Consider the following 20,098-nt stretch of genomic DNA (forward strand, 5'->3'; position numbering starts at 1 on the left):
GTTTTTGAAGCAAAGTTGCACCAGTGCCTTCTTTAGAAGCATCTGTTGACAGTTTAATAGGTCTTTTAGGCTCTGAGTATTTTTGTACTGGACCTTTCATTATTTCTTCCTTCAAGTTTTTTAATTTAGCTTCATGTCCATGTTCCCATATCCATTGAGCACTTTTTTGAAGGACTGAGCTAGTGTGTTTGGTCTGCTCTGCTAAGTTTGGTAGATGTTTCCCTACAAAACTGATCATTTCCAGTAATCTTTGCACTCCTTCCTTATCTGTAGGGGGTGGCATGTGAGTAACAGCTTTAACCCTTGCAGGATTTATTTGTACCCCTTTCTCAGAGATCTTTTCTCCCAGAGATGTTATTTCTTTGATCCTGAATTTGCATTTTTGTTTTGTCAGTTTCAAACCTGCTCTGCAAGCTCTCACTAGTGCCTTTTTTAACCTCAGTTCATGTTCTTCCATAGTATTCCCCAAACTAATATATAATCAGTATAAAACATTAAGACTTTCAAAAATTAGTTGCACCTTTCTGTGAAATGCTTTAGATGCAAAACAAAATCCAAAGGGAAGCCTATGAAAGCAGTACCTTCTGAAGAGTGTATTGAAGATACATAATCTAGTGCTATTCTTTTCTAGAGGCACTTGCCAAAGCCCAGAAGAAGCATTCAAAGTAGAGAAATATTTAGCTTCTGCCATGTTGTCAAAAACCTCTTTCCTGGTGGGAATGGGGAAATGCTCCCTTTTCTATTATGTATATATTAAGTAATCTATTTAATTCCTTTTTCAGTTTCTCCTTTAGTACTAGAGGAATATTTCTTGGATCATGAATGGTGGGAGCATTTGGTTCTCTTAATTTTATCTTGTACTCAGTTGATAATTTCCCTAAGCCTTGAACCACATCATAAAACTTCTTCTGTGTTCTTGCTTTCTAGTCCCTCAGTAGCATCCATTCCCTTAATCAAACCTAGAGTTTTATTTGCAACCCAATAATTGTCTCTAGCTTTCCTGGGACTGTTACAAACTGAACTTTTACTATACTACCCTTGTATTTAACATGCAGTGCACAAACACTCTTGGCTGCAATCATGTTTCCATTATATGCTCTAAGTTTCACTTTCTTATTCTCATAGTACATAGGGTTAGTTTTCAGGTTTTGAATAATGTATTATGGTATTACACTGACCTGTGCTCCTGTATCTAATTTAAAAGTTACTATTAGTCAATTGATGTCCAGGGTGGTTGTCTTCCAATTCTTGGAAGAATTAATTTCTTCCTGGCTTGTACCAGTGAGGAATTTTTCCTCTTCCTTGCTGCATAGAGCACGTACCTGCTGTTTCTTGTGTGGTGCATCCTGCAGCTTTTTGAAAACCCTGGCAAGGTGACTGAATCTTTTGCATTTGCTGTAGTGCTTACCAAATACAGAGTATTGCATGGGTTTGTGGTAACCCCCACGGCATCTGTTGCTGACCATTTTTTCTTCAAGCAATTCTCTTTGGCCTTTGCATGCCTGCTTCATAGTGTGGTCCTCCTTTCTGTATTGTTTCTGTGTTGCCTTAGGTTTTTGCAGTCTTGTAATCTTGTTTCGTTCAGCCTGTTCTGGTTTTTTTTCCCTCCAGCTTCTGAAGTCTTGCATTTGTGATTTCAGCCACTTGGCACATTCTAATTGCCTTTTTCAAATTAAGCTCAGGATTCTCTCAATATTTTCCTGAGGCTTGTATCCCTTCTACCCAATACTATTTGGTCTCTGATCATGGACTCTTTTAGGTCTTCAAAGTTGCATGGCAGTCTGAGGTCTTTGACAAACTCCTCTGTTGTCTCACATTCTTTCTCCTGCCTCATGTGAAAATTATGCCATTCACAGTTTTCATTTTGCTTGGGTATACAATATTCCTCAAACTTTTTTATTACTGTGCCATAGTTTTCTGTTCTGCTTCTGACAGTTGTAGGCTATTATAAAGAGACAGAGCTTCTGGGCCTGCTATATTAAAAAAAAATAGCTACCTTGAGTGGATCTTCCTTCTCTGTAGCTTCATTGGCCATCATATATGGTGAAGCTCTGCTTAAATTTCTTCCAGTTTTCTGCTGCATTGTAGACAGCTTTAACTCTTCTGGAATTTTGAGATGTTCCTTTTTTTGTATTTCTTTGCACCCCACTCCTGGTACCATGTGTTGTTCTAAGAAGACCAGGGAGTTAGGCTTATAGAATGATAAAGTTTGTGCTCAGCCTACTGTTGTGCTGTTCTCTTCAGTTCCCTCCTGCAATCCCTGGGCAAATGTAACAACTTATACATAACACTCATAAAAGTATCCACACACAGTGCACATAAACCAATTTAAAAAAAACCCAAACTAGCTTAAGATAAACCGGCATGGATGTAGTATCGGACTTAACTGATTTAGGTTAAATTGTCTTATTGAACTTCTGTCCCAGATCCCCTCCAGATTCAAGTTAACTCACTGTCCCCCAGCATCCCAAGATGCTCTGCACCTGCCCCACAAATCCCTCCTCACCAGGTGGGTGGTCTAACCTTGACCTAAGCTGTCTTCTCCAGCCGACCAGAGAGGCATGCAATAGTGCCCTGCAGCTTCTTGCTCTAGGCAACGTCAGGCAAGTGGCTGACTTTTTGGGAGTCCAAAGTAAATGACTGTTCACTTGCTTATTGGTTCAATCTACACACCTTAGACTAACCTGTGAAGATTAAATTAATTCAGTATCAGGCTGTTTCACTATCTGTATTTAGTGATGGCTTTAAATGGTGGGGAGAGGGATCCCCTGCAAGGTCCATCATACGCCCTTTTGACTTCAGTGTAGGTTTTGCAGATGCAGGGCTTCATTCACCTATATCGGGGACTTGCACCATTTCTTCTGTTCAACTCCAGTTGAAATTCTGATCTTTCCCTTATCATGAATGACTCGTGCCCCCGGCAGCTGGCGGGGGAGGGGCAGCACAGCAGCAGTGGGAACATAGTGATGGCAGCGGGAGTGGCAGGAGCATTGCGGTGGTGAGTGGGGAGCTCTTCCAGGCACCATCAGTGCTGTTGGTGCAGGGGGGTGCCGAGCACCAAGTAAGGATTGGCAACCACCTGCAGCCAGCAGTGTTGGCAGCACCTTTTTCAAGGGGTGTACCGCCACGCATCACCCCTATGTATCGTCCCTGCCCCTTATGGATTCCTGTTAGCTGCTGGCACTTCATGTATACCCATGTTCAGGCTCTGCACATTTTCTATTTTTCAATATTTGTTTTGTAGCGTTGTGTACAAGTTGTGAGAAATGTTTGATTACATCTAATATTTCTTATTTCACTCTGGCCCTTTTGAAATCTTGAAATTTTGCTTTTCATTATGTTTCTATAAAACAATCTTTTAAGATTTTTTTTTCTACAAGAGCAATATTTCAAGTTTAACTTCATTTTATCAAAGCTGAGTTAGAAAGACGATAAAATATTTTTGGCTAAAAACAGGATAAATTTGAAGATTTTCACATTTTTTATTTTGCTTTGAGCTTTAGAAACATCTTTAATTTTTTTTTTTTTTTTGCACATTTCCCATCTTATGGAAAGCATGTATGCTTTAACAGAAGTCTGGAGTATTTTATGTAGTCATATTAGACATATGTAAAATCACTCTTTCTTGTAATTTTGTGATACATTCCTCCACAGATCTGCACAAAGAATAATTGTTTTGCATGTGCCCTGACATTATAAATCTAGAGCTCTGGGTTTTTAATTTCATTCTGTGATACTGGCACCACATAATGAGGAAAGAATGCTCAATCTGGCCTCTCCTATTCATTTTCTGATAATTAATTTGTGTGGCCAAGCAACCCATACATTTTGAGTAATTGACAAATCAAATAATATTTGGTACCTGCAGGATGTTTTAACCCTGGACAATTGCTCATTTCTCTTCAAGAGCCTAATTTATTCTGATTTTATGTGAGTGGGGATGCCTGTCAGGAATAGTCTGTTTTTTGTTGTTTTTGTTCCCTACCCCCTTAGCATGCAAACTGTAACCACCACACTTTTATATAGACATTATTTCATATATTATAGTGTTCAAAATATTATGTTCTGAGACCTAGAAAAATTTCAATGTACCATGTAAACACTGAGAATATGACTAAAGTGGCACTTAAATAATGCCCTGGGACTGTGCTGGCCCCACTGCCCAGGGAAACTTGAACCATAAAGCATATATTCAGTGAACATCAATGAACTTGATGTCTAACTAGGAGGAAGTTTCCAGGGGTCTTTCCTGGGTCCAGTATCATTCAGTTTTTCATTAATGACTTGGGGAATGGAACAGAGTACATATTTAGTAAAGTTGCAGATGACACTAAGCTGGCTAGAGTAGCGGACACTTGGAGGAGATTCTAGGTATTCAAAATTACATTGATAAATTAGAAAAATGGTCTGAAAGTAATTGGATGGAATGCTACAAGGATAAGTACATAGTACTATATTTAAAGTAGAACAATAAAATGTACAAATAGAAATTAGGGGATGACAAACTAGACCGTAGTACTGCAGAAAAGGACCCAGTGAAGAGGTTATAGTAGACTTCAAGTCTGAGTAATGGTCAGCAGAGTGTTCATTGAGAAAAAGCCCCAGTAGTACACTGGAGTATCACAGATTCATCCATTTTGCTCAGCACTGCTGAGGCAGCATCTGGAATATGTGTTCAGCTGCCATTGCATTTGAAAAAAGGTGTGGATGCATTGAAAAGAGTCCAAAGAGCTCCACAACAAAAATGAATTGATGGAATCTCCATTGCTGGAGATTTTTTTTTTTGAGAACAGGCTAGGCAAATCAATCTCAACCAGTGTGCCACAGCACCTAAGGGTGCAGCAAGATCCTTTTCAGGGTGCTACAGGGTGCTACTCAATATTAGTAATGTTAGGTGTGAAAAACATGTATACAATTCACAAGATAAACCCAGATATTTCAAATAGGCATCTATAGTGTCAAAAACATTATACCCTATGGTGGTCTTTCTGAGTTTTTTGCAACAAAATAATTACTGTATTTTTTTTTTTTTTGCATAATCAAAAAACAAGTGAAAGATTAAAAGCTGACATTTTCTGAGGGGTGCCCTAAGTCTAACAAGGTTGAGGAACCACTGGATTGGCTGACACTTGGATACATTGGTTTAGCTAAGGAAAATCCTGCCTTGAATGGATTAGTCTATTTTTCCCATGATTTTATATTCTTAGCAAGAATTAAGCAAGTTTTGAAGTGAGCATGAATGAATGTAGTGACATCAGCACAGACTGCATTAGTTTGGAGTCTGGGAAGAGAGGTCAAAATATGCCAAAATACATCTTCAATTAAAACCTATTAACTGAGCAAAAGGTGCACAAGTGATTTAAAAAGAATGGAGAGTATGGAATTATGGGTGTGAATGGTGAGTCAGAACTGCTTACTTCAATTTCCAGGACTGCTACAGATATTTTCAAAGACTTCGGTGCCTCAATTCCATCTCCATGAAATGGAAACAATGATAAATTCCTAGTTACAGCTATATAGTAAGGATTAATTTGTTGCTCTTCGTGGAAAAAACTCAGGTCCTGCAAAGCTAAGTACATTGGGAGGAATGCTTGTACTACTGGTGGATGAGAATAGTTGCCTCCCTATTTTTTCCAGGCTATCACAAATTTGCTAAAGATATAGCATAAGAGCTGAATATTTCACTTGTTATAATGGGTACTAATATAGATTTTGATATTCTTTGTATCTCATGCAGTATCATTCAATTTACCTGAAAGTAGGTTAGGACATTTGCAGTGTGCAAGAATGTAAGGATATCACATTCTATAGTGTACTGAGTGACTCTAAATTGGTAAAAATAGGATTCCAGTCATCCACTTGCATATATGCATTTTGCTTTAGTGACACTGAAACTGAAGCTGCTCTAAAGTTAAAAGTAAGTTGTGTGGAGGGGATGGGGGCTGAATTATATTATGTAGTAGTTTTGGAAAGTAAGGAATGCCATCACAAGAAAGCTTTAATGTATTCTCAATGCTATAACCACAATTCATAGACACATAATGATGGGTACATAAAGCACAACCACAGAAGTCATATAAGTGGACTTTCATACATTACTGTTATGGTGCCAGTCAAGAACTTTCACAATTAGCTTATGTCAAAACCTTAGCAATATATTGAATGTGTAGGGAAACTTATGTTTTTATGAGTATTCGACATGCCTTAACAAAATATTCTTGCCCAAATGGCTAGTGAAATGTCAGAGTAATATTTAAATTGCTTTGATTGATTATAGCTGCTGGACTGTTTCACTTCTCCCACTTGCATTGTCTGCCAGCTGTGAAAGTCCATTGTATACCCCTTACATCTGACATAAATCTTAATTACATATGGCAGCCTTTTAACTCTAGTAGCCATAGTGAGCTGAAGCTAAAGTTCAAAATTCCCTAGTCTAATCAAGATTTTCCTGTTCTTAGCAACTTTACTTTTTTGTTACTAAACTAAATACAATACAGACTATTTCTAAACAGGAAAAGGAATATTAAATCCATCCTTAAAAAATCACAGAAATTCACCAGAAGAAAGTTCATGAGCAATCTTATAGATTCAATGATTGTTTAAAAAATATTAATTCAAATAGCAAATTATAATCTGGCATTCAGGAAACAGAGAAAAGTATAAAGTTGACTACATAAATTGGTACTGGTTATTCACATTGCTGCAGTGAACAAAATAAAGATCTAAACTGTGAATTCAGAATTCTATGAATCTCTTCTATGGTGAAAGAAAATATTGGCAATGCAACGTTCTTGTAATGCAGAAGAGAGGCTATCAAGAACTAAATTTGTAAATACATTTATTTGTGGATCTCTCTAAATCCCAAAGACAGACAGTACATGCTGCTTCTTCAACAGCAAAACCTCAGAAATCAGCAGCAATGGCATTTCATTATTATGCTTCTATAAAATCTTCTCTTCTGGCAAAAACAAAATAAAAAAAGGAAAACCACTGAATGAAAGATGTATTTATGTCACCTTTTGTATTAGAAAAGGTTTAAAACATATATGGAATTTACATCCTGTATTCTATTCTCTGCTAGGTAATGATTAATACTTTGTATGAATTGTGGCTGTCATTTGTAGTGATTTCACTTTGTAGTAGAAAAATTATAAATATAAATATAAATGGATTTAAATATCTTTTATCTAAGCTTGTTTGTATAGGATAGAGAATGAAAAAATCAAACATATATAAGCACCCCTTTCAATTGGCTCTTTTTAACTTGCACTTTAGGATTGAGCAGGTCTGCATTTCAAAATTATCACACTAACTATATGGACAAATGTAAAATAGTCTGTAAAACCAGACTTCTATATGAAACAAATGAGAACTGAACTTGAACAGCTGATATATTGATTGATTTTATTTTTAAAAAAGAAACTATGTTGCTGAAAGGTTCAGATACGTTGGCAGTTTACCTACCATCATACAAAAGAGTGGCATAGGAGAGTAATTTGAGAAGGCCCCTCAAGAAAATTCCTGGATTATAAAACTAGAAAATGATTATGGTCATTTAGTTTAGCTGTTTGTCCATCAAAGGCCAGAGGGCTTCTCTGAGCTATTCTGTCTCAGCTGTAGCATATTTTTAGAAGAAAAATTAATTTTGATATCAAGATTTCCATTGAAAGGTAGTTCATTATGATGCTTAGTAAATTGTTCTAGAGCTTAAACATATTGTTAACAATTTAAAAGATAGTTTCTTAAGGTATATTTTTTCATCAATGTCTGTTATTTGGTATTAATTATATTCCACTAATTGCTTTTTATTATTTGAGTTTCATATTGGTTGTTCCTCTACTTTGTCTTTTTTTCAGTGTCAGACTGACAGACCTGTTATTACCCTTTTTAACAATACAACATTCATTCCTGTCAAGTCCTCTGGAGCTTCTCCAGTCTTCCAAAACTTGTTAAAAACAGTCTAAGGATCTAGGATACTTTTGGCAAGCAATATTAAAATGTACAACTGCAAATCATCTGGAATTGATGATATAAAAATATTTAGTTATAATACTTTCTATTTAATATCTGTGGTGTTAGTCAAATCCGTTATTTTCATCTGATAGAGCACCAGCACTATCTTTGCCTCTGACTGTTAAAAATAGTTACTAAAGGGGCAACTATTTTGGGTCCATGTCATTCTGGGTCTGTGCAGATGTGATATTTAATTTGACCTAACTAGGATTAGGTTAATCTAAATGCCAGGCTGTGCAGGTGTCTGTGAGGTTTAAATTAGGCCAGTAATGGTGAGCCTGATCTAAGTTAGTTTACTTGAGCAGGTAAACTAACTTAGATTGGGAATGGGCTAACCCGGTCCAGGGAACATGTGCACATGTCTGGAACACAGATCTGGGGCTTTACTCTTCTTCCCCCTCCACCCCTGCCAACACTGACTAGGCCATTTTTAGGTTGCTGTCCACCCCCACCCTTGTGGACCCACCAACTATCCCTCCTACCTGCTGATCCCTCTAAATCCTACATGGACCCATTAGCGAGGCATGACCTGGCTGAAACAAGTCCTAGAATGGGTTTTTTAATAGGAAGGCTGTGCTACAAAATAGCTGCTGCTTCTCTCTCAGCTGAGTAGCCAAAAACTGCTTCCTGTTTGGTAGGTTAATGCATCTGATTTACACATTAAGATTTATGCACATCTTACTACCAGGTTTTGACAATATCAGCTAGAGTCCTAGCTGAGATCATCCTGTTCCTGATCTCTGTTTCTCCATACCACACAGGAAGCATGAAGTTACTCTGACACTGAAGGGACTTATAGGCCAATATCTGTCATTAACCTAGACTGTGACTCTTGATCTTGCCTCTTATCTGATACCCAGCCTTGACATCCTAATAGATAATTATACATCTGGATCTTGCCTCTTGTTTGATATCCAGCCTTGGCCACATCATCTTTTTATGGAGAAGTTTATTTCCTTTCTCCTTAGTTTAGAATAACCTAGATCTCTTTGTTGCTACTCTACATTGTCTTATTGGTTGGGATCAGCTACTATCTACAGGTCTTTGTACACTTCTTCATTCTCTTTGGCCTTCTGGATCTTCAGTAATATTTCTCACTTTTTCTATGCATGGTAACAATTAAGAAGCATCTAGAGCTCCTTCTAAGTTCTTTCTGGTAAATGCAGACTATGACTTTTGTTAGGCTCCTTCACACTCTTATTGCAGTGGTATTAACAAGCAAAACTTGTCTCCAATTTCTCCTCTTTCTGTTTCTTTGTTTGCAAATTCTTATCTCTCGTGTGCCTATGGCGGTAATACTTCCTGAATCTATTGTTTTCTTCCAGCAAAGCAACCTTCTTGTACTCCATATAAAATCCTTTCTAATTTCAGTCAGGAAAGAAAAGGTGGTACATCCACTGAAGGTCTCAACCACTGTTTCAGTGAGTGGTTATCAGGGTTTTCTACTTAGAAAGTGAGCCTCTTATGTTCCATTCTGAATTTCTCATGCTTACTATTCCTCTGGTCCAAAGTTCACCTGGCAATTGATGTATATTTGGTATGTTCTGGAGGTTTGGGGAATTAAGGATCAAAATAAGTTACTAAATATTATAGACTCAGGTTAAGGATGATTTTGAGACTGTATATTTATCATACCCATGTGTTGAAATCTAAAGGATATGATAAAAGAAATATCCTCAAACATCTAATGTTATGTGTGGTCAAAAAGGCTAATCTTGATTATATACATAATTAAATTTGTTGTCAATGCTATGAATCTCAGCACCAAGAGTGCTATTTTTTCCACACATGTGCCAGACTGTACAGTTCTTACTTCACAGTGATTTAGTACTTGATTAAGTATTTAGTGCTTGTATCTAAAGGGAGTCATTTAGTACTTGCTTAAGCAGTTTTACCATGTAGTTCTGATGCTGCATGGTTTTTTCCCACACTACTGCGCAGTAGCATTGGCATCATAGTTCGTGTCTGCTGACACTACATTGCTGTAGCAATGTTGTAGCTCATCACTACAGTGATGTGGTGTCTCATGTAGATGTGTCTACTGAGCACTTTGATACAGTGACAAAATATGCACACCCATGTGCAAAAAGGCATTCCTCATATACTGTAAAATATTCAAGTGCCGATTTGAATTCACAGTTACCCAAATTGCATATTTCAAGCAAATTATTATTTAGTGCCTCATTCTTGCAGTTGCAATTTAGGTGTTTAGCCTTGAAAGTATTGCATTTTCAGTATATCTCAAATTTGTAATAAACTTTGGAATGGATCATGCGTTTACACTTCTGCTTTAGGCTTGGAAATTTAGAAAATGTCTCTCCTTTGAAAAATCTAGTGTCTCCAGTTTCTCTGTTGTCTATTTTTAGATTTGAAGAGATAATAGAAAAAGAACTTAGAAGTAGCAGTTAAGTCATGTGCCCTTTGAGCCCCTTTTCCTTTCAGAAAAGTAGCTAAAAGCTGTTCAGATGAACATTATACTAATGAAGCTGGGCTGGAGAGTAGAAAGTACCTCCACAGTTTGTTTTCATTGATCACTTCAGATTTCACCACCCCTGAAAATCAGCTCTATAAAAAAATTATCTTATGTCACAGGACGATGCTGGATGTGAGCAAGTACACATACTATCATTTTTAAGTGTCTGGCTCCCCTTGCTGCCATTGTAGGGATACCTTTTCTATTTTCTGTTTGTATTGAAAAAGTGTTTTCAGTACTATGAAAGTGCTTTTATCTACAAAATTAGCTGTGCAGGAGCACACATACCTTTGAATCAGTGTAATTCAAAACTACATCAGAATTCAACAAGATTTAAGTAAAGTTATACCATCCTAAATCCCGCTGTAGAATAAAGAAAAGCCACCAATATCAACTATAAAGTAGGGACAGAATATTTCATTTTCTTCCACCTTTTCCCTTTCTTATCTTTCTATGCTGCAAGCTCATTTAGGTGTATGTATAAAACCTAATACAGCAAGGTCTTGGTCTTAGTTGAGGGCTGTATGTACTATGATATGTGAATTATAATGCTAAATTAAAGAAAGCAACAACAATACCCCACCTAGCTTAATACACTTTTTCCAGCAGTGTCCCTCTCAAACAAAAGGTCATTATCATTGTTCACATTTCCTTTTTTTCACATTTCTGCTTTTCTGTCCTATTTCTCGCTATATGTAAATTGGGAAATATTTCTCTATTCTTTCCATCTGAGGGAAGAACTCACTCCGGATATCATTAATCTTACTTTTCAGCTGACCAGAGATTCACTGCAGTGTGGTTTGAGGCAGGGGTGCTAAACCCCTACTCATGGGTGGAATCTGGCCTGTAGCATCATGCCATCTGATCTGCAGACCTCCCCACAGGTGCAGAAATTTGGTGGCACCCACAGGGAGTCCCAGGCTCAGTGCACTTGATCAGATGCCAGATACCAGAATCCAGGGAACAGGAGCAGGAAAGGGGTGATGATAGCTTCCTAGGGCCTAATACTGGCACACAGATGCTGGGAAGGGTAGGTGTCAGGACCCCCTGGCACTTAATCCCAGTGGGAGAGTGTGGTCTGTGGACCCTGGGGCCCAATCCCAGCACACAGATCAGGAGGTGGTGGTGCTGGGCCCGATGGCCCAATCACAGCTCATGAGGCTTAATTTGGCCCACAGCCTTGCCTCACACTATTCATCTGGCCCATGAAGTCAGAACTGAACACCGCATTTCAAGAGGGACATGGCTAAGCTTGAGAGGGTACAAAGAGGGGCCACCTTCTTGGTCAAAGGCATGGAGGTAGGCCCCACGAGAAGAGACTTGGGGAACTGGACCGGTTCAGCCTGAGTAAGAGAAGCTGAGAGGTGATCTGAAGGCTGCCTGCAAGTACATCAGGGGAGAACACAAAGATCTGGGGGAGCAACTCTTCAGGAGGGCACCTCAAGGGAGGACAAGGACAAACAGACATAAGCTTATAGAGGGCAAATTCAGGCTACACATATGGAAGAACTTTTCCTCTGTAAGGGTTGCTAGAATCTGGAAGACACTTCTACCAGATATGGTGCAGTCACTTCACTGGAGATGTTTAAGAGGAGGCTGGACAGGCACCTTGCTGAGCTTGTCTAAGCCCAATAATTTCCTGTCCACGGAAGGGGCCAAACTTGATGGTCCTATGGGTCTCTTCCAGTTCTACAGTTCTATGCTTCTAAGGCTGAGCACCACAGGTCTAAGACTCCCTTACCCAAAAAGTGCCATATTTCTGCATTTTTCCTCAACCTGCCCCTCCCCTCCCCAGTTAGGAACATATAGGCAAATACATGCCAACATCCTTGAAAGCAGACTTAATATTTCTTAATCTTTGGATTTGTACCTTCCTTACAGGAAAGGTATGTGGTGGTGGTTTTTGTTTGTTTTGGTTTGTTTTTTTAAATTTAACATTATAATTCACACTACAGTAGTACCTAGAGCCCTCAACCAAGACTGTTAAACTGTGTTACTCTCAAGAACTCAAAAGCGTATGACCTTCTGTCATGATTGTATCCCACAGTTTTGCAGGATCTAAAAAAACCCCACTCAGTAAGAAGGCAGAAATAATTTAGAAAGTCTCTGAAAGCTGACAAAATTGTTCTTTATCCTTCCTGTCAAAGAAATGCTAGACTCTTTGGGTATATATCCTTACATAAGGGATTATTTTCCCAACAATGCGTCATTATAAAATAAGACTGTCCACACAGTGAGTTATCGGGAATCACTATGCTAAAGCAACCCCCTATAAAGACAAACCATAACTCTACTTCCTCTGACTCACTGTCTCTGCAGGGAATAGTAAAGGGTGTAAGGGAAATGTTGCTTGCCCCCTTTCCACCTGCCTGGTCAGTAAGAAAAGAATTAATAATGTATTAAAGCATTCTAAAAATATCTTCCATTTAAGTTTTAAAATGTAAAGAAAGCATTCTAAAATGCACTGAGTGCACTCAGGCTTTGTTTTGCCTCTACTGCTTTTGCATTAGGTTCTATTGAATGGCTGGGCATTTCTCCCTTTCCTTGCCAAGATCTTTAGGGTCACAGGGGAATTGAATCAAAGAAAAAGTTCAGTGAGGTTACCTGAAACAGCCTGGGATTGATAGTAACTAAAGTGTACTTAAATAATTTGTCTTGGACACTGTTTCTACATTGTAGGTCTGGTTTATCTTCCTGAAGGAAATATCTTCATTACCTACATCATCAGGAAAATAAACTGTTGAGCTGTAGTATGTAGTGGACAGAAGCTTTCCTAAGTACAGGCAGTAGGTTAGACTACCATGTGTTAGCTTCCAAAATGTAAAGAAGTATTATGTTAAACAAGTTATGCATCTAAACCTGTCCAGAATCATGAAAAAGTATCTCCCTTCTGTCCAGAGTGTGTTTGAGGAATTGTTGCATGTGAAAGATAAGAACACCCAAATGTAATTTAGTGAAACATACGATGCTCAAAACTGTCAACACATTGGATTGCAAAATGTTTAAATGATAAGGCAATTAAACTGGTGAAAAATGATGAAGAGTGAAAAATAATAACTTGGAGACTGAAGACCACAAAAGATGATACATGTAACCAGACAGACAGATCCAAAGGCAAGCTAGATGAGACAAGGGCGAATATATAATGACAAGATACATGGAACTTGAGAATCATAAAGAAGGTAATTCAAAAGGGATATTCCGTGGATCAAAAAAATTGCTTGTGTTAAAATGTGACAAAAATCATAATGACAGAATAATCAAATGCTAGTGAGGAAATTATTGTGCCAAATGATGTGTCTCAAAATTAATAATAATAATAACAGATAACAGAAAGGAGATCATGAAACTGGGACTATCAATTTTACCAGAGGATCTGGCAAACACTGTTCTCCAAATGAAGCTGGAAAAGCAACAGGGCTAGATAACATATCAGCAGAATTATTAAAAGTAATTGTATACCATAGTTTTGGTCTAATGGGAAAAACACACAAAAGATAGATTACTGTGAACACCAGTGATTTCTTAGGGTGGTATCTTTTATTGCATCAACTATGCTACCATGTAGGTTCCTAGAATGTGGTCTGTCAACTGGATAAAATGAATCTTTCTGACCTTACCAAAGAGAAGGGGTATATCAAAAGTTTGTAACACATGAGGAAGACTGCGTAATGAATGACTGTGTGGAATGATTTATAAAAGAACAACCATTAGAACAAGCTGGTTTCAGAAAGGGAGAAGGGTCACATGATCATATCACAAAAGTTTGTCAAGTTATTGAAAAGTTCAGGATCAATATCACCTATTGAGCAACTTTTTATTGACTGCTTAAAAGTATTTGATACTACTTCATGTGATAATCTATGGCAGGGCTGTCCAACTGAATGGGGTTAAATTGTGGCTTCCCCAACACTCCCTCTGGGCTCCCACTCCCTCTTCTAGCTGCCATTTACTGCCCTTCCCTAGGGCAGGGAGTGGGGCAGTGTGGTAACACAGTGAGCTAAGGGTGAGTCTGGGGTATGCAGTTTAGTGGGGGAGCAGGTACAGCAGTGGGGCACCCATGTGGGTGTGTGCTACAACAGGGTGCAGTTGCAGGCCCATAGTGGTGTGGCATCCATACAAGTGTGCAATGTAGTGGAGGAACACCTTCATGGGTAGAGAGAGAGTCCCAGGCACATGGTGTAGCAGTTGGGCAGATATAGATGGAGGGTGAGGGGGTGGTTCATGAGGCATATCTGCAGGGTGTGAGGCCCAGGAAGCTGTGGCTTGCCCTGGTGTAATCTGCTGGGCATGTAGTCCAGAAGCTCGAAAGAGTCCAGAAGCTTGAGAAGCTCGAGAGAGTCCAGAGGAGAGCCATGCGCATGATGAGAGGGCAAGAAAACAGACCTTATGATGAAAGGCTGAGCACTATGGGACTTCAGCCTGAAGAAGTGCAGGCTCAGGGGTGACTTGGTGGCAGCCTATAAGTATATAAGGGGTGTGCATCAGGATCTGGGGAAACAACTGTTCACCAGAGCACCACAGGGGATGACAAGGTCCAACAGTCACAAACTCCTGCAAGATCATTTTAGGCTGGACATAAGGAAAAACTTCTTTATTGTCTGAGCCCCCAAGGCCTGGAACAGACTCCCCCCAGAGATGGTGCAAGCACCTACTCTGGATACTTTTAAGAAACATTTGGATACTTATGTTCCTGGGATCCTTTGACTTTCTGCCCCTTGGGCAGGAGGCTGGGCCCAATGACCTTACAAGGTCCCTCCCAGCCCTAATGTCTATGGAATCTATGGGATCTAGTCCCCCACTGGGGCAGCCTGTGGAACAGCTGCTTGGAAACTAGACAGCCCTGGTCTATGGAGTGTAGTGGCAGGTGCAGAATTACGAGGCAAACTCATCAAAAGTCTCCATCTTCAACAACAGATCAGGAAGTCAACAGCAGTGAGTGACTATTGTGTGCAACCAGAAATTTAATGACTCAAGCCACTGATATGGGTAAGAGTGCTGCCATGCTGCCTAGCACTGAATATATTTTGAAGCTAAAATAAAGCAATGAATTAGTTGCCAACAGCAGATTCAGTAAACACAAATTGAAGCTAGATTCTAATATGCACATTTAACATTCATGTGTACATTCATATATCTCACAGTGATAGTTAGTGTTTTTCTACGGTGAGAAACAAGGCTCATTCTGCTCACAGGCTCTTCAGCATGCAGAATTTATTATGAGATAAGCTTTGGAAATATTTGACAAGGGGGAAGAATTTTGAACTCCTATTCATGGACACCTCTTAACTGATCTTGGTTTCGATGATGACCCAATATTCTCGTTACCCAGTGCAAAGCCAGTGTCAGAGACTATAAAAACAGTTAATGAGCATGATGGTCTGTGTCTGAATGTGCTAAAAACAAAATTTGTGCATGTCAATGTGATTTAATAAAAATAAGGTTCAAGAGAACATTGCTGTTAATGGTCAAGTTGTGGAGGCAGTCAATGAATAGCTAACTATGAATACATATATTTAATCAAGGCATTTTTCAAAAGAAGAGTGCTAGAAATGGTTTGGCTTTTTTGGCTTCCATTATAAAAGCATGAGAAAAGGCATAACATCTTGAAATGGTTAGACCCTCATCATTTTCTTCTTTCCTGTTATGCAAAGAAAACAGTGTGCTTTGTGTTAATGGAATGTTGTATATCAATTAACACATTCAAATCTATCTGTTCTTTCTTTGTGATTCAGTGAAAGTAAGCTAGTTTGTCAGTGACAGAAATGATGAGTTAAAGGTTCCTATCATGTTAAGAAGGTGAGGAGTGAAAAGCATTGAAAAAAATTAGATGGAGATACCAGAAGGCTTTTGAAACTGTTTTAGTTACTCATCTGTGTCATCATCTGTCTTCCTTTCAGTATTAATCTTTATAGTGTTCATCTGTAAAAATTCCACTGAGGTTTTCAGTTGTGTACTGCTTTTTATTAAGATGGAAATTTTAAGGTGAAGAGTTAATCTATAGATGCAGTTCTTTAAAATATATATATGTATATTTTAAAAATGTTTCATCATACAAAATTATATGGGTAATTAAGGTAAATATTATGTAGGTATTTCACACACACTATCTGTATTCATCAGATATCCATTACTAGCCTTGAAATTATTTGTACAGTATTAATCACATGCCAAATGAAAACCTAGATAAAAGTGTGTCTCAGGTTTTTAGAAAGTAGTTGTCTGGTTTATTCCAGAAGTGCTTTTAAAAACAAAGTAAAAATCAAATTATATAACACATTAAAATATCTGTAGGTGAGATAGGTTGAACTGTACCATGAAGAAGATGTTCAAATCTGATAGAATCTTTTTTTTTTATCAGTGTCCAAGACTGGATATATGCAGCTTTGCAAGTATTGTATGTGTGCATGCAGCTTGTATATACAGTTGTCTGCTATCTAGACTGAATGAAATTCCATTACAACACTTTATTTTATTTTAAAATTTAAAAATCCAAAATCTTTTGAATTATTTGGCATATATTGTTAAAAACTAATGTACTGAACTCTGTAAAAGCCTAACTCATGTGAGGAGCTCCACTGGCAGAAGTATTATAGTATTATAGTTTGTGTGAATAAAACATTAAACCATAAATGCGTTTATTTTAAGTATGGATAACAAAATCTTAACATGGCAATTAAAATAAAAAAGCCAGCAGTCTCTTTAAATTACATGAAGGGGAAATATCCACTTGCTGAAAATACTTGGTTTTAAAAAGAAAAATCTTCATGCATTACCTCTTCCTATTCAGGCTAAAAACTTGTGTGCTAAAGTTTCAGCTGTATGCAAATTAAAATGGATGAGTTATGGGACTCTTCAAAATGGGGTTTATATTGGAAATGCTGACAGACCCTTATTAAAGCTGCCAGGTGCCAGTAGAATGAAGTGCCGTTAACCCCTATGAATGCTGAGGCAGGGATTTTGGACTGTATGCATTTTGTAAAGTTACCCTAGAGAATTTATTTTATTATTCATTGAATCTTGTGTCTGGTGCAGTGATTGCATCTGGTGCCATTTTTCTTACCTTTCTTTGTGGTTATTTTTTATCCTTGTATAAAATGGAAAGGACTCTAAAACATCAGCATCTAACCTATCCTGTGTCAGTTGGAAACGGAAGATTGGCACTGTATTGGTAGTAGAAAACTATAAGCCTCTCTCCTTTCCTTGTCATTATACTGTACTTAGTGAAAGCTAGATTTTTTTCTACAACCAATATATAATCAGAAATCCCACATGGTGTCAGCTATTAGGTTACTACCAAAAAAATTAAAGTAATTGGCAGTTCTTAGTAAAGTATACGCTGTCCTCTAGGCATTACTTGAAACAATATATAGCTGCCTGAATCTTCAATCACATCATAACTTTAGAATTAAATTTGAGAGCTGAAAACTTGAGAAAGTTAAAATTTGGTTTTCATGTACTTTTTATGTTAATATGTTCATTAGTGTTCTGTGCTCTCCTAAATAACAACTTTTAACTTGATGCAGGAGAACAGAATGTACTGTGGCTGATGTTTTTTGAAGGGTTTTTCGATATACTTATTTAATACGGCATTGAGAGCATTATTAACATCCCTGCTGTTAAGAAAAGTATAGCATGTGGTACTTAGGACTCTTGATTGATATTAGAGATCCATAATAAAACTATTAGTATTCAATTGCCAAAATAATCACATTTTTAGATTACTTTCATTTTTAAGCAGCTTACAGAATTCCACCCAATCAATACTTGGGACAAATAAGGAATTTGTTAAAGAATACATTTCAAATTGAGTTGAGTACAGCTGCGTTGACAACATGGCTGCAGCATTGGCTTTTTGATGTCACTTAAAAATGAGAGGAATTGTTTTTTGAATGATCCAAGGACATTTTTCTCTTAATAAACTCTGTGCACAAGACATGATATCATGGTAATATATTAACAAAAAAGTTAATATACTATATGATTGACACTCTCTCTGTGCTTTCAATTCTTACAGGAAGAGCCATATGTGATGTTCAAGAAGTCTGACAAACCTTTGTATGGGAATGATCGATTTGAAGGATATTGCATTGACCTCCTCAGGGAACTATCTACCATCCTTGGATTTAACTATGAAATTAGGCTTGTGGAGGATGGAAAATATGGAGCCCAAGATGATGCCAGCGGACAGTGGAATGGAATGGTTCGGGAACTAATTGATCATGTAAGTACCTTTACGAAAGCCTTGCCAGCTATATTATTCTCATTCTACTTTCAAGGATATTTACCAAATTTATCAAGGTTATCACTTATATTTTATATAACGATAGACTGCAGTAATAGTATGTGACAATAACAACTTTATGATAAGAAAATTTGTACATTGAAAAGAAATGACTTTTTTTTTTAGTCTTAAAATGTCTTATTAAATATAGGCTATTTTTATGCATCACTGTTTTGTCTTTTTAACACTGCTTTTTTCTAACCAAAGATGTTTACTCTTCCATGGATTATTTCCAAACTAAAATATAGAACAAATAGCATTAAGAATGATTTCTTAAGAATACATATAGTTTTCATGTAAGAAGAAATATGATAATTACTTAATCATTCAGCAATAATTGATCATTCATTGAAGATAGCAGATTTTATACTTTGTCCTAGAAAAATCTCTATATAACCTTTAAAATATGTAGTATTCTTTATTATGAACATAAAACTGAGCAGACCCTTCTTGTCTCCTCATAACATAACCTATAAAGTCCAGTTAGCAAGACAGAAGTCTCAGTGCAGGCAGAAGCAGCAGGGTAATTCAATGCAAATCAAAACAGATACCATTATAGGCAATTGTTTGTAACTAATCCAGGCATCCCTTCAATCCAGCCTTTAAAACATACTTTCTCAGTTGGTGGTGCCAAATGAATTCACCCTCTTAGGAATGGAGGTTAGTCTGTTTAAAAAGTATGGAATTGTATCTGGCGTCTTTATTTTGTCACATTTGCATTTATTTGGGCAAATTGTTCAGCATCAAGATATGTGATCAAAGACACTTGGAATAAAACAAATGCTTTATGCATCAATATGATTAAAATAAAGAGATTATCCTGCCCCTAGCTAAAGTCATATTTCTTCAAGATGGCATTGGCATAAAATGCCTGAGCAACCTGAAGCTAAAGCAGCCAGTTACCTTGCTGCCATTTGTTCTAAGAACTCATGAGAACAGGTTCCAATTAAAAAAATAAGATTATGAATATTAGTTAAATAGCTTTCTCTGCAGTTAGAAGTAAGTAATTGCTGTTGCAGTATATATTAATTACATCTCATTTAGCATTTTTTTCAAACATGCTTGTGTATATATCAGTGTGAAATTGATGGCTGTACACTAATGACATCTACTTAAGTCAATTATCCCTGATCGGGAGTAGGCACTGTACAATCATTTCTTCTATAATTCTTTTGAAAGCTTTTTTAGTCTCACTTTTTGGTACATACCCTACTCCATTCCTCTCCATTTCTTGAGGTGGTCATGGTCGTCTAGGACCTACACTGAGATTATCAAAAATTTTACACATTTAAATAATTCTAATACTAAAATCCTAGTATTAAAATATA

The 20,098-nt window shown here is 37.4% G+C and overlaps 1 protein-coding gene across 1 annotated transcript in view; it reads left to right on the forward strand.

The window, feature by feature from the left end:
* Positions 1 to 20,098, forward strand: part of GRIK2 (glutamate ionotropic receptor kainate type subunit 2) — a 669,798-nt gene that overhangs the window by 362,973 nt on the left and 286,727 nt on the right. The window contains exon 11 of the mRNA XM_090037234.1: positions 18,504 to 18,710. Coding sequence (XP_089893360.1) covers positions 18,504 to 18,710 — 207 coding nt within the window. The remainder of the gene's footprint in view (positions 1 to 18,503; positions 18,711 to 20,098) is intronic.

The sequence above is a fragment of the Crocodylus siamensis genome, chromosome 1 (genome assembly GCF_052110815.1).
Source record: "Crocodylus siamensis isolate JL-2025a chromosome 1, ASM5211081v1, whole genome shotgun sequence".
Taxonomy (NCBI): domain Eukaryota; kingdom Metazoa; phylum Chordata; order Crocodylia; family Crocodylidae; genus Crocodylus; species Crocodylus siamensis.